This window comes from Schistocerca gregaria, chromosome 1, assembly GCF_023897955.1.
Source record: "Schistocerca gregaria isolate iqSchGreg1 chromosome 1, iqSchGreg1.2, whole genome shotgun sequence".
Lineage (NCBI taxonomy): Eukaryota > Metazoa > Arthropoda > Insecta > Orthoptera > Acrididae > Schistocerca > Schistocerca gregaria.
Genome location: NC_064920.1, coordinates 261078564 through 261093141, shown reverse-complemented (window position 1 = coordinate 261093141; position 14578 = coordinate 261078564). Strand labels below are relative to the sequence as shown.

Sequence of the window (14578 nt, the reverse complement as noted above, 5' to 3'; positions counted from 1 at the left end):
TCCTTGTGTTTTAAAAGGAATTATTTAAACCTTACTTTTGAGAAGTTACTTCGGCCCTCAGCCGTGAACTGATCCTTGTTGTTTTGAAGAAAAAACTGTGCACTGTGTTTTCGAGGAATAAAGTTTTGTGTTCTTGCGTAACTAATAGTAACTGATCTTGTCCCCTTTCCACAATCTAATCCGGTCTGTCCTGAGATACCGGATTTCAAAGAGAATTTTTCCTTTCACAAACACTACATTACCTATCAGCGTCTGTACACATTTAACAAACTATAGCAGATTATGTTGCACTGTGCTGGGCAGTATCTAATCTTGTGTGTGTGTGTGTGTTACAACCCCATCACTTTGAAACCCAAAATTCATGGAAAAACAGGTGAAATTTAAGAAAAATTAACACTACGAAAATGGGACCCACAACCTTAGCAACCTTACTACTATCACTTGCGCCTTGTCCCGCGGTTACGCAGGGTCGGCCATGGTTAACCGGATTTGGCAAGTTAAGGTTAAAGGATGGAAGGATGGCCGGATGCCCTTCCTGCCGCCACCCTGTACACCCCCCCCCCCCCCCTCCCCAGGACGAAATTAGTGTACCCCAGCTGTCTGCGTCTAGTGTAAATCGTGAAATAATGTGAATGTGTTTAAAATGTCTGTGAGTCGTGTAACTGAGGCGGGACGTGGGGACCAGCCCGATATTCACATTGTAGGATGTGGAAAACCGCCTAAAAACCACATCCAGGCTGGCCGGAACACCGGCCGTCGTCGTTAATCCGCTGGGCGGATTCGATCCCTGGCCGGCGCGCCTACCGAGTCCAGGAAGCAGAGCGATAGAGATCTCGGCTAGCCTGGCGGGTACCGACAACCTTACTCACTACTATTATATTTTATCTTATATTTTGGGGTACAGAATTTACCGTACACTCGAATGAAATGATCGAGCACTCACGCTTCAATACAAAGCATAAAGTAATCCCTCTGTAGCAGCGAATTTCTCTGCTATTGACGTAACATAGCGCTCAATAGTTAAGTGCTATGTGGACACAAAGCCCGTTGCCATTGCCCTGTTATTTCCCGCTCGCCTGCCTCTGTACCAGCTGAATCGTGTGCAGGTGAGCGAGGACGGCTACTTCGTGCATTTCTACGCGCCTCCCGGCCTGCCGCCGCTGCCCAAACACGTCGTCTTCGTGCTCGACGTCAGCGGCTCCATGATCGGCCGCAAGGTCGAGCAGCTCAAGACGGCCATGAACACCATCCTGGACGAGCTCAACGCGGGCGACGTCTTCTCCCTGATCCCGTTTTCTTCTAACGTGAAGGTAAGCTGAACCGCCACTAATTAGAACCAAATGGTGGAAAACTACGTTGTTGGTTGGTGAGGGACGGCTCAGTCATTGTTACAGTACAGTTATAATTGCTCCAACTAAAATGTTTTCTGACGATCGCGGGTAAAATATCTGAATTAAATATTTTAAATTACAGTATCTCGTATTAGTATGTTGACTAAGCTGTCCCATTGCCTTTCACATTCTCTGACACTTTCATATGGAAGTATGCAACACCTAATTTTGCTACACCATGCTTTCATTGGTTTTAAAGTATATTCCTTCCTTTTACTTTATGACAGTGCATCTCATTTTAATTTCATTAAATTTACTACGGAGATCTCACCTTTTGTCTTTCTGTAAATATAGCAGCTGCTCCTCTGAACCAATGAAAACTGTGTCTCCTATGAATTTATTTTGTTGTTGTTTTGTGGTCTTCAGTCGGAAGGCGATTTCATGCAGCTCTCCGTACTGGTCAGTCCTGTGCAGTCCTTTCAATCTATGGAAGGCTACTCTAGGATTTCAGAAGATACTAGCACGAAAACTATAAGAAATATAGAAAATAGGCACATATTAGTGAGTAGTGCATCTCTACAAGTTTTTAACTCACATTATGGCACTAGGTAGCAAGTGTTACCTTGAAATGAAGAATTTGGCACTGGAGACTGATGACAAAACAAAGGGACACTCGATCGAGCACCCTTTCTTGTGTTGTGACAAACGTCATTAAAGTCAGCGTTGCATATGCCAGGGAAGGTGCAACGACAGTGCAACAATATTAGATACAGGCTCCCAGGTAGACGCCATTTTCCTTGACTTCCGGAAGGTGTCCGATACAGTTTCGCACTGTCACCTGATAAAGTAAGATCCTACGAAATATCGAACCAGCTGTGTCGGTGGACTGAAGAGTTTTTAGCAAACAGAACACAACATGTTCTCAATGGAGAGACGTTACAGACGTTGAAGTAACCTCTGGCGTGCCACATGGCAGTGTTATGGGATCATTACTTTTCAGAATATATATAAATGACCTAGTAGATAGGGTCTGAAGATCCATGAAGCTTTTTGCGGATGATGCTGTAGTATACAGAGAAGTTGCAGCATTAGAAAATTGTAGCAAAATGCAGGAAGATCTGCTGCGGATAGGCACTTGGTGCAGGGAGTGGCGTCTGACCCTTAACAAATCCAAATGTAATGTATTGCGAGTACATAGAAAGACGGATCCTTTATTGTATGATTATATGATAGCGGAACAAACACTGGTAGCAGTTACTTCTGCAAAATATCTGGGTGTATGCGTACGGAACGATTTGAAGTGGAATGACCGCATAAAAATTAATTGTTGATAAGCTGGGAGCCAGCTAGAGATTCATTAGGAGAGCCCTTAGAAAATGTAGTCCATCAGCAAAGGAGGTGACTTACAAAACACTCGTTCGACCTATATTTGAGTATTGCTCATCGGTGTGGGATCCGTACCAGGTCGGGTTGGCAGAGGAGATAGAAAAGCTCCAAAGAAGAGCGGTGCGTTTAGTCACAGGGTTATTTGATAAGCGTGAAGGCGTTGCGGAGATGTTTAGTGGGCTCAAGTGGCAGACTTTGCAAGAAAGGCGCTCTGCATCGCGGTGTAGCTCGCTGTCCAGGCTTCGAGAGGGTGCCTTTTTGGATGAGGTATCGAATATATTCCTTCCCCCTACTTATACCTCCCGACGAGATCACGAATGTAAAATTATAGATTCGAGCGCGCACGGAGGCTTTCCGGCAGTCGTTCTTCTCACGAACCATACACAACTGGAACAGGAAAGGGAGGTAATGACAGTGGCACGTAAAGTGCCCTCCGCCACACACCGTTGGGTGGCTTGCGGAGTATAAATGTAGGTGTAGATGTAGACAGCAGTCCACTTTGGGCGCTCGTTCATTCGTTTGTCTGTCTACAGGCGCGAAATATAAGTGCCCATTAAAACTGTTCTTTCGTAAGGCTGTTATGTTCAGAATCTGTATGCCAGTGAAGCAAAATCACCGTGAATACTGAGGCAATGGTCTTACCGAGCCACCAGTATGAACATACCCGTTTGCTAAACCACTATGTCCTGCTCCTTGGAGAAGTCTGCCATGCTCACATCCTCGTCCAACAGGACTCGACGGCACTCCAAGGCCTTCTTTAAGGGACTGGAAGCGTGGTAATTGCATGGGAATACGGGTATATACGGGTATATAAGCACCGACATGTAGGCAAGACATCAGTGTGACATTCGTGTCTTTTCCAAAGTACGTGCGATAAATATGGAAAACTGAACTATGGCGACGTTATTATTAAATGCGTTCAAACAAGACCAATGTGCTGTTATTATTTTCTTGGCTGCTGAAGGACAAATATCGGTAGACTTCCATCGGAGAGCAGATAATGTCTATGGGGCAGCATAATTATCTCCAGCCACCGTTGGCGAATTGTGCACCAAGTCAGTGTAGGCCGCGATTCGACACACAAGACGGCGGTCAATCTGTGCGGCTGGACACTCAACACTAGGACATTGGGACACCCGAGAACATACCCTGATTTATTCCCATGCAATTGCCACGCTTCCAGTCCCTTAAAGAAGGCCTTGGAGTGCCGTCGAGTCCTGTTGGACGAGGATGTGAGTATGGCAGACTTCTCCAAGGAAGAAGCCTGGAGATACTGGAAAGTTTCAAATAGATCATATAATGGTAAGACCATGATTTAGGAACCAGGTGTTAAATTGTAAGACATTTCCAGGGGCAGATGTGGACCACAATCTATTGCTTATGTACTGTAGATTAAAACTGAAGAAACTGCAAAAAGGTGGGATTTTAAGGAGATGGGACCTGGATAAACTGACAGTACCAGAGGTTGTAAAGAGTTTCAGGGAGAGCATTAGGGAACGATTGACAGGAATGGAGAAAAGAAATACAGTAGAAGAAGAATGGGTAGCTTTGAGAGATGAAATAGCGAAGGCAGCAGAGGATCAAGTAGGTAAAAAGAAGAGAACTAATAGAAATCCTTGGGTAACACAAGATAATTTGTAAGTAATTGATAAAAGGAGAAAATATAAAAATGCAGTAAATGAAGAAGTCAAAAAGAAATACAAACGTCTCAAAAATGAGACAGGCAGGAAGTGGAAAATGGCTAAGCAGGGGTGGCTAGAGGACAAATGTAAGGAGCTAGAGGACTACCTCACTAGCGGTAAGATAGATACTGCCTAGAGGAAAATTAAAGAGACCTTTGGAGAAAAGAGAACCACTTTTATGAATTTCAAGACCTCCGATGGAAACCCAGTTCTTAGCAAAGGAGGGAAAACAAAACGTTGGGCGGTGTATAAAAGGGTATATACAAGGGCGCTGAATTTGAGGACAATATTATGGAATTGGAAGAGGATGTAGATGAAGATGAAATGGGAGATACGATACTGCATGAAGAGTTTGACATAGCACTGAAAGACTTAAGTCGAAACAAGGTCCCCAGGTTCTGATAACATTCCATTAAAATTACTGACAACCTTTGGAGAGCCAGTCCTGACAAAACTCTACCATCTGGTGAGCATGATGTATGAGACACGCGAAATAACTTCAGACTTCAAGAAGAATATAATAATTCCAATCCCAAAGAAAGCAGGTGTTGACAGATGTGAAAATTACCGAACTATCAGTTTAATAAGTCACAGCTGTAAGATACTAATACGAATTCTTCACAGACAAATGGAAAAATTGGTAGAAGCTTACCTCGGGTAAGGTCAGTTTGGAATCCGCAGAAATTTTGGAACACGTGAGACAATACTGACCCTACGACTTATCTTAGAAGATAAATTAAGGAAAGGCAAACCTACGTTTCTAGCATTTGTAGACTTAGAAAAAGCTTTTGACAATGTTGACTGGAATACTCTCTTTCAAATTCTGAAGGTGGCAGAGGTAAAATACAGGGAGCGAAGGGCTATTTACAGTTTGTACAGAAACCAGATGGCAGTTATAAGAGTCGAAGGGCATAAAAGGGAAGCAGTTTTTGGGAATGGAGTGAGACAGGGTTGTAGCCTATCCCCGATGTTATTCAATCTGTATATTGAGCAAGCAATAAAGGAAACAAAAGAAAAATTTTGAGTAGGAATTAAAATCCATGGAAAAGAAATATAAACTTTGAAGTTCTCGATGAGATTGTATTTCTATCAGAGATAGAAAAGGACCTGTAAGAGCAGTTGAACGGAATGGACAGTTTCTTGAAAGATGAACATCAACAAAAGCAAAATGAGGATAATGTAATGTAGTGGAATTAAGTTGGGTGATGCTGAGGCAATTAGATTAGGAAATGAGACACTTAAAGTAGTAAAGGAGTTTTTCTATTTGAGGAGCAAAAGTAACTAATGATGGTCGAAGTAGAGAGGATATAAAATGTAGACTGGCTATGGCAAGGAAAGCGTTTCTGAAGAAGAGAAATTTGTTAACATCGGCTATACATTTAAGTGTCAGGAAGTCGTTTCTGAATGTATATGTATGGAGAGTGGCCTTTCATGGAAGTGGAACATGGACGATAATTAGTTTGGACAAGAAGAGAATAGAAGCTTTCGAAATGTGGTGCTACAGAAGAATGCTGAAGATTAGATGAGTAGATCACATTACTAATGAGGAGGTATTGAATAGGACTGGGTAGAAGAGAAATTCGTGGCACAATTTGACTAGAAGAAGGGGTCGGTTGGTAGGACATATTCTGAGGCATAAATGGATTACCATTTTGGTATTGGAGAGCAGGGTGTAGGGTAAAAATCTTAGAGGGAGACTAAGAGATGAATACACTAAGCAGATTCAGAAGGATTTAGGTTGCAGTAACTACTGGGAGATGTAGCAGCTTGCACAGGATAGAGTAGCATGGAGAGCTGCATCAAACCAGTCTCTGGACTGAAGACCACAACATCAACAACTATGTTTCCAAGACGGTATGCATTCCATTTTACTGATCAACCAAATCCTTAGCAGTGCGTAGGTGGGGACGGTTTTTGGACATTTGAGTGAATTTTGTACCACGCTGAATGAAGTGGGACTCAGTTGATAATGCTTGGTTGCAGGTATGGCATCCAGACGTGCCGCTCACGTTTCGACACTGGCAGCCGGGCGTGAGCTCTGCGTTCAACGCCAGTGCCATCGTCGAAGCGACAAGCGAGAACATCGCGAAGGCCAAAAACAGCATTAACTCCATTGAAGCGAGCGGACGTATGTACAAGTCTCCTCCGGGGTTTTAAATATATAAAAATCACAATACAATAAAAGAGCTGTAGTTAACTTCCAGATTTCATCTTCTCTGCTTTTCCTAGTAAACAGTTGCTAATGTACGTGTATGAAACGCATTTGAAAATTTTCACCTCCGACAGAACAAAACACTTCGAATTAGTATGCAGTTGCAGTATTTGTAATGCGTCCATGTAGTTCAATGATTGTAGGAGTATTGTAGCGACTGCTGCAAATAAAGCAGTGGATATGATTCACTGTAATATGAAACTATAAAAAAGAACACGAAGCTGGCTGGAGACATATCGCTTTTTTATTGCCATTATGATACATTCTTTCTCATACTTCATTACACACGTTTTCCTGTTTAACATTAGCACATTTGATGAATTACCTTTCATGATTATACTCTGTCTCATTAGCCAATTGACAACATTTAGAAAACCGATCACCGTTGAAGAACTTGGAGTGACTCTAATAACAGCTTTTAACATCGCAGTTTGTAGTACCTAAATCCAGTCTGCTACCATAAATAGTTCATTACCCTATGTACATTAGGCATTTGGTTCTAATTTCACGTGTTGCTCCTCAGTATTTGTTATATGAATCTCACAATTTTGAACACTCTACTAATGTTAGTTATTGATATAAGCCCTAGGTAGTGCCACAATACTCTACCTCGTAACGTCAAGTAATTTCATAGGTAAGATACCATCAAAGCCAACTTCCACCTGAATAGCACAAGTTTATATGCCTACTAACACCATAACTGATAAGGAGTTGGAAGAATGTATGATGAGATAAAAGAAATTATTGATGTCCTTAAGAATTAATTTCTATCTGGGAATAAAATTCAATAGTAGGTAAAGGAAGCATATCGACAAACGGGAACTGAGAGAGAGGAATTAACTCTAGGTGCAGTTGTCCACTGCAGTGAACAGCTATTGATGTCGCTTCTTTGACTTTTTTAGTGGATCCTAATTCTGTAGAAGCCGAAAGGGCACAGCACCAGTAGACTGTGTCCACTTATAGCCTCGAGACTGATTAAAACGCCAAAGAAGCGACATTGACAGCTGTCCACTCCAGTGGAGAACAGCACATCAGGGTTCAGGACGAAGCATTCTTGTGGAAGTTAGCGCAAAGGGGTTGTTAAGAATCATGAAAGACGGTTACGTACGTGGAAGGTTTCAGATGCTTTATGTATGTTATGAGCTTTCCGAAACTAGGTTCAAAACACACTAACACTTGCAGTGACAAATGTGGACTGAAGATAATTCATTGGTTATGAGGGGGCAATTAAGTCTGACAAAATTATAAATAGATAGTACATTACAGTGATCGGATCTGAACAGATTAAAAGTCACACGGGACGTATAGAATGTCAAAGGGACCTTTCTGCAACGACTGACAGAAACTAGAGAAAGGAATACCCTACAAGACGAGCCGGTAGTTTCGAGAGATGAAGTAGTGAAGGCATCAGAGAATCCATGTAGGTAAAAGGTACAGTATAAATCCTTGGATAACACGTGGAAAATTGAATTTAACTAAAAAATGGAAAATACAAAAATCCAGCAAATGAAGTAGGTTAAAGGGATTACAGACGTCCAAAAAAATGAGACCGGCAGAAAGTGGAGACTAGCAGAGCAAGAACGGCCAGACAAAAAATGCAAAGCTGTAAAAGCATGCACGGAAAAGGTAGGGGTCGCATGTCGGAAAATTAAATTAAAAGCTTTGCGGAAAAGAGAAGCAGCTGTATGAATGTACGAGGTCAGGTGGGAAGCCCGAACTAAACAACGGAGAAAAGGCTGCAAGGTGGAAGGAATACTCGTATGCGGAAGAGCAATGGGTGGTAATACAAACGAACATGAATACCATGTAAGACTCTGGCGAACACGCATGTTAATACTAATCCCACAATTTATCTTAGTATATAAACTGACGAAAGGGGAATCTAGGTTTGCAGAGTTTGACTGGAACAAATTCTTTGAAATTCTGAAGATAGCAGGAATAAAACACAGAGACGCAAGGTTACCTATAATACGACCAGTGTGACATGAAAGGGAAGGCTGCGACGAATCTGTCGTAATCCAATGTACTAAATAAAATCCCTGGGACGAGATTAAGCACTGAAATGTACGGTTCTTTTTAGAAGTGCGAGTCGGTATAATCATGGCCGCGCGGGATTAGCCAAGCGGTCTTGGGCGTTGCAATCATGGACTGTGCGGCTGGTGCCGGAGGAGGTTCGAGTCCTCCCTTGGGCATGGGTCTGTGTGTTTGTCCTTAGGATAATTTAGGTTAGGTAGAGTGTAAGCTTAGGGACTGATGACCTTAGTAGTTAAGTCCCATAAGATTTCACACAAATTTTTTTGTATAATCATAATTTCGAGCCATACGTGTCTGCTGTCATTCCCAGCAACTAAACTCGCTGCAAAAAACAGTGTAACCCATGATCCTTCAGTCTCTTTATCCAAACATTGGCATCTAATACGAGTTTTAAAATAAAAAGCAATATATATATTCAAACAGAAGAATAAAATAGTGAAAATGATATAGAAAACGGACCACCATTCAGAATATACGTGTTATAAAGACGCATATGTCAAATAAAAGGTCTTTCTCTCTGAACCTCCTCAGACCATGCACATTACTCTATTTCTAAAAGTTTAACGATGAACAATTTAATAATGAATTTTGCACCTGTGCAGTAACGACTATTAACACAGAAAAATTTGTGAAAAAATACACAGCAATAAATTTAACATCCTCAGTACATATGCTTTTTACGCTTTATTCAGTGGTGCTAGCTAATTTTACGTGAAAATTACCATTTTCTACTTGCAAGTGTCTTTAATGTAGCCCAAATTACATAAATTAGAAATGAAGTAATAACCTAGACATATGTTGTACAATGAAGTTGGGAAAGGTTTAAGGAATACCATGCTATATTCATTTGATATGCGACTAGAGATAATACAATAATCTGACACAGCTACATAATTAAAATATGTAAAATACGAATTAACTCGATAGATAAAGTGCAGATAAATAGGCTTTTACTGATGATAGCTAGTGCGTAGTGCCCTAAGTTATCGTCTGTTACCATCTTTGTTAAGATTACATGAAGTGTTCAACAGTTATTAATGTTTAATGGTTCTTTGGAAGATTATTCATTTACCACGACCAATATTTGCAATATGCTCTTAAGGGTAAATCATTCGTAATATAATTACAAATTCGTTGAGATCTCAGCATGTAGATAAATGAGATTGTAGTTATGAAGTTGTTGTTTTTAATTTTGATACTAGCACAATTTGTACTTCATATTTATTAAGAAAAGGATGTTAACTAACAAAAAACAAATGACTTTTCTATTAAAAATTCTTACTACTTTTGATTGCCAGTTGCATGATGAAAAATTGAATTTTCGATACAGATACGCGAAAAGACTCTTCACTAAAAGAAAAGATTATATACTTCACTCTAAAAAAAAGACTATTTGATTTTTTATTTGATGTTTCCACTTTTAAACAAAATTTCAAATTTTTGTATATTTTCTGCAAATATTAATTAAAAAACCGATGTTATTTTCAAGAAAGACTATGGTTACACATTTGTTAATTAACATTTTCATTTTCAAATAAATATGAGATCCAAAAAAGTGAAAAAAGTATGCCACTAGAAAAATTCCAGGACTGATATCTTTACATATACACTCCTGGAAATTGAAATAAGAACACCGTGAATTCATTGTCCCAGGAAGGGGAAACTTTATTGACACATTCCTATGGTCAGATACGTCACATGATCACACTGACAGAACCACAGCCACATAGACACAGGCAACAGAGCATGCACAATGTCGGCACTAGTACAGTGTATATCCACCTTTCGCAGCAATGCAGGCTGCTATTCTCCCATGGAGACGATCGTAGAGATGCTGGATGTAGTCCTGTGGAACGGCTTGCCATGCCATTTCCACCTGGCGCCTCAGTTGGACCAGCGTTCGTGCTGGACGTGCAGACCGCGTGAGACGACGCTTCATCCAATCCCAAACATGCTCAATGGGGGACAGATCCGGAGATCTTGCTGGCCAGGGTAGTTGACTTACACCTTCTAGAGCACGTTGGGTGGCACGGGATAATTGCGGACGTGCATTGTCATGTTGGAACAGCAAGTTCCCTTGCCGGTCAGGAATGGCAGAACGATGGGTTCGATGACGGTTTGGATGTACCGTGCACTATTCAGTGTCCCCTCGACGATCACCAGAGGTGTACGGCCAGTGTAGGAGATCGCTCCGCACACCATGATGCCGGGTGTTGGCCCTGTGTGCCTCGGTCGTATGCATTCCTGATTATGGCGCCCACCTGCACGGCGCCAAACACGCATACGACCATCATTGGCACCAAGGCAGAAGCGACACTCATCGCTGAAAACGACACGGCTCCATTCGTCCCTCCATTCACGCCTGTCGCCACACCACTGGAGGCGGGCTGCACGATGTTGGGGCGTGAGTGGAAGACGGCCTAAGGGTGTGCGGGACCGTAGCCCAGCTTCATGGAGACGGTTGCGAATGGTCCTCGCCGATACCCCAGGAGCAACAGTGTCCCTAATTTGCTGGGAAGTGGCGGTGGGTCTAACACACCGGTGTCAATGTGTTCTTTTTTCCATTTCCAGGAGTGTAGTTACCTCATTGTGCTATGTGCTACACTACTGATCAGTTTGTTATTAATCTGTTTTGTGCTTCACAGAATATAGATATCTTCCAATCTTCTGGATGTCTGTGCACATAAGGAGCCTTTCTAAACGAAATTCCACACCTGCATAAGGGGAAACACACTTTAATGCTCCTACGCGCTTCAGTACCAGTAGAATAACTTTGTGACTCATTAAGGCTCACTCACCCTCGACTACATACACACAATTAATTTACTGTCACCTGCACACTATACTTTCACAAACACGTTGCCACAGTTCTAAGAGCTGCCAATGACTATCGATTTCCTTAGCTCCGAGAAGCTCCATGAAAATCGTTTTACGTATAAATATTTCAGCCATTCAGATTCAGAAGCAGACTACAGACATTTTCCTTGACCATTTCTTTCTCGTGCTAATAACATTCTTCTACAAACTGCTGCACCTGCCGGTGCATTTCAGAGTTTAATTTCCGACAGGCATTAGAAAACATTTGCCTTCATTCGAGACTCACTCTCTCTTGAGCCATAATAGATAGGAGAGAACAACAGAGAACAATAATAAAAAAGTATTGGGAAGCCAAAAAACGGAAAGGAGTAAGATGTCATAAATCAGGTGTCTCGTGTGCTCCTGTGTCAGCCTGATTCGAACAAAAATAATTATAATAATAATACCATTAAATCTCTATAAATAAGGACTATTTAATTTTCTACATGCTGTTTTACAATTTTGTACTAAATTTTAATTCATGGTCAGTAGTCCCATTTTCCTTGCTGTTAGTCATGAGAATGCAAAACGTTGCTGCCATAGTCCTAAAAAAAGGCGAATATGTTCTGCACAGAGTTAGGGATCTAAAAGAAGGGAACTAACTTTTCGACTTTTCTACCAGCTTCAAAGACACGTAATGCAAAACATCTTGACGTATTTGTGCTTTTTTACTTGTTATTATGGGCACCCATGTCATGTAATACAATGCATCATGTCATGTAAAGTAACATGATACATGATGCCGTGTCAGGTAACATGACACATGCCAGCATGTCATCAACAGGCATTTGTAATGTTGTGCAATATGACACAAGAAGAGATGAAAGTTTAGGACACATACATCCCCACTAGGGGATACTTCCTATTGCAGATGTACACCGCTCGTTGATATTTCCCATTGTAAATGCATCCCACTCTCTAGAAGCACACAAATTTGTGTCTGTTTGTTCTTACACCCTGCACTGTACAATTAATATGAGATGGGTTTTTGGTCATAGGATAAGGGACTTGTAAGATGCAGGTGTGCCAGCATCTCGCTAAGAAAACTCACGGCACTCAGGTAGTAGAATTAACGTGTAAAATAGTGCGAATATAACAAGATGTTTAGCCGGCCGGTGGTCTAGCGGTTAAGGCGCTCAGTCCGGAACCGCGCGACTGCTGCGGTTGCAGGTTCGAATCCTGCCTCGGGCATGGATGTGTGTGATGTCCTTAGGTTAGTTAGGTTTAAGTAGTTCTAAGTTCTAGGGGACTGATGACCACAACAGTTAAGTCCCATAGTGCTCAGAGCCATTTGAACCATTTTTTTTTTCAAGATGTTCGGATTCAGAAGTCTTTGAAACTGCCAGGTATGTCGAAAAGCTAAATTTTTTTTTTACGTCCCTAACTCTGCCCAGCGCATATTCGTCTTTTTTTCTTATGATAGGAGCACTTTTCCTTGTGGTTCCTAACTTTTACTCTACTATAACTTTCACATTAAACCGACATTGTTTGGAAACTGATGTAAACTTTTGTTGAATCAGATAATGATGATCCAGTATACTTTTTTTATCGTCTTATGAACCACGTTTCTTACATCGTGTCAATGAATAAAGCTTCCACAAAACATGTATTTCTCCATTTTCTTACAAAAACCTGTTTTTTATGCATGAAATTCGAATGACGCTATATATTTTTAATTTTATGGTAAGAATGCATTTTTTAGTTTATTTTATCCACTTTAAACCTTATCCACACATTCAGTTCAAGTAAGAGCGAACTTTACATGTTGCATTTAGCTTGACTTTAAACCATCATACCCGCCTAGAGACAAAGATTATTGGACTACAAAATTTCATTTTGACTTTATCCTTTTACCTACTTTGATACAAAGTGTGAAACTGTTCGTACAAGTTTAAAGTACAGACGCTGTGCACTTCAGAAATCTCATCATACAACCTGTTTTTTGGGTGTTTTTAAACATAAAATCTTAAGGATGCCTATACAAATAGTGCTAATACCTGAGCGTTAATATGACACCAATTAAAGTCTTTTGCTGAACGAATTAAACAATCCATGCAATTTCCCTGGACGTCACCTCTGGTTAATCGTTCAAACCTTGCTTAATATGTTGTAACCTAGCTACTTCAAGTCAGATGTTTGAGTGGCTATACAAATAGCCACTGGTTGGGGGAAAACCAAATAGCTTTTGACCTCATGTTCGTAGTTCACATACAACCCCAAGAGCCAGGGCTCCTCCAAACCAGGATTCTTAGTGCAGCCTTTACAGACTTATTTGTTACAGCACTCCTGCACTATTAAGAACAAAGGGTGTTGTATTTATTTTAAAAAATATAAGTAAATATTTTTAAGTTGACGTTTCCATTCGCTAATAAAATTCGGGGGGGGGGGGCAAAATAACTAATAATAGTCGAAGTAGGGAGGATATAAAATGTAGACTGGCAATGGCAAGGAAAGCGTTTATGAAGAAGAGAAATTTATTAACATCGAGTATAGATATAAGTGTCAGAAAGTCGTTTCTGAAAGTATTTGTATGGAGTGTAGCCATGTATGGAAGTGAAACGTGGACGATAAATAGTTCAGACAAAAAGAGAATAGAAGCTTTCAAAATGTGGTGCCACAGAGGAATGCTGAAGATTAGATGGGTAGATCACATAACTAATGAGGAGGTATTGAACGGAATTGGGGAGAAGAGAAATTTGTGGCACAACTTGACTAGAAGAAGGGATCGGTTGGTAGGACATAATATGAGGCATAAATGGATCACCAATTTATTATTGGAGGGCAGCGTGGAGGGTAAAAATCGTAGAGATAGATCAAGAGATGAATACAGTAAACAGATTCAGAAGGGTGTAGGTTGCAGTAAGTACTGGGAGATGGAGAAGCTTGCACAGGATAGAGTTGCATGGAGAGCTTCATCAAACCAGTCTCTGGACTGAAGACCACAACAATGTATATGAAAATAAATTTAAAAAAATCTTATAAAAAGGGCTACAACAGAATTTTCGATCGTTCACAAGACTTTCACGTTCCACACTCAGCTGTCAACGACTACGTTAATAAATTTAAAAAAAAATTGT

At 40.9% G+C, this 14578-nt stretch overlaps 1 protein-coding gene across 12 annotated transcripts in view; it reads left to right on the top strand.

The window, feature by feature from the left end:
- Positions 1-14578, top strand: part of LOC126339612 (inter-alpha-trypsin inhibitor heavy chain H4-like) — a 173455-nt gene that overhangs the window by 62359 nt on the left and 96518 nt on the right. For all 12 annotated transcript variants that reach the window (XM_050001645.1, XM_050001649.1, XM_050001657.1 and 9 more), the window contains exons 7-8: positions 1107-1310; positions 6383-6527. In XM_050001645.1, coding sequence (XP_049857602.1) covers positions 1107-1310; positions 6383-6527 — 349 coding nt within the window. The remainder of the gene's footprint in view (positions 1-1106; positions 1311-6382; positions 6528-14578) is intronic.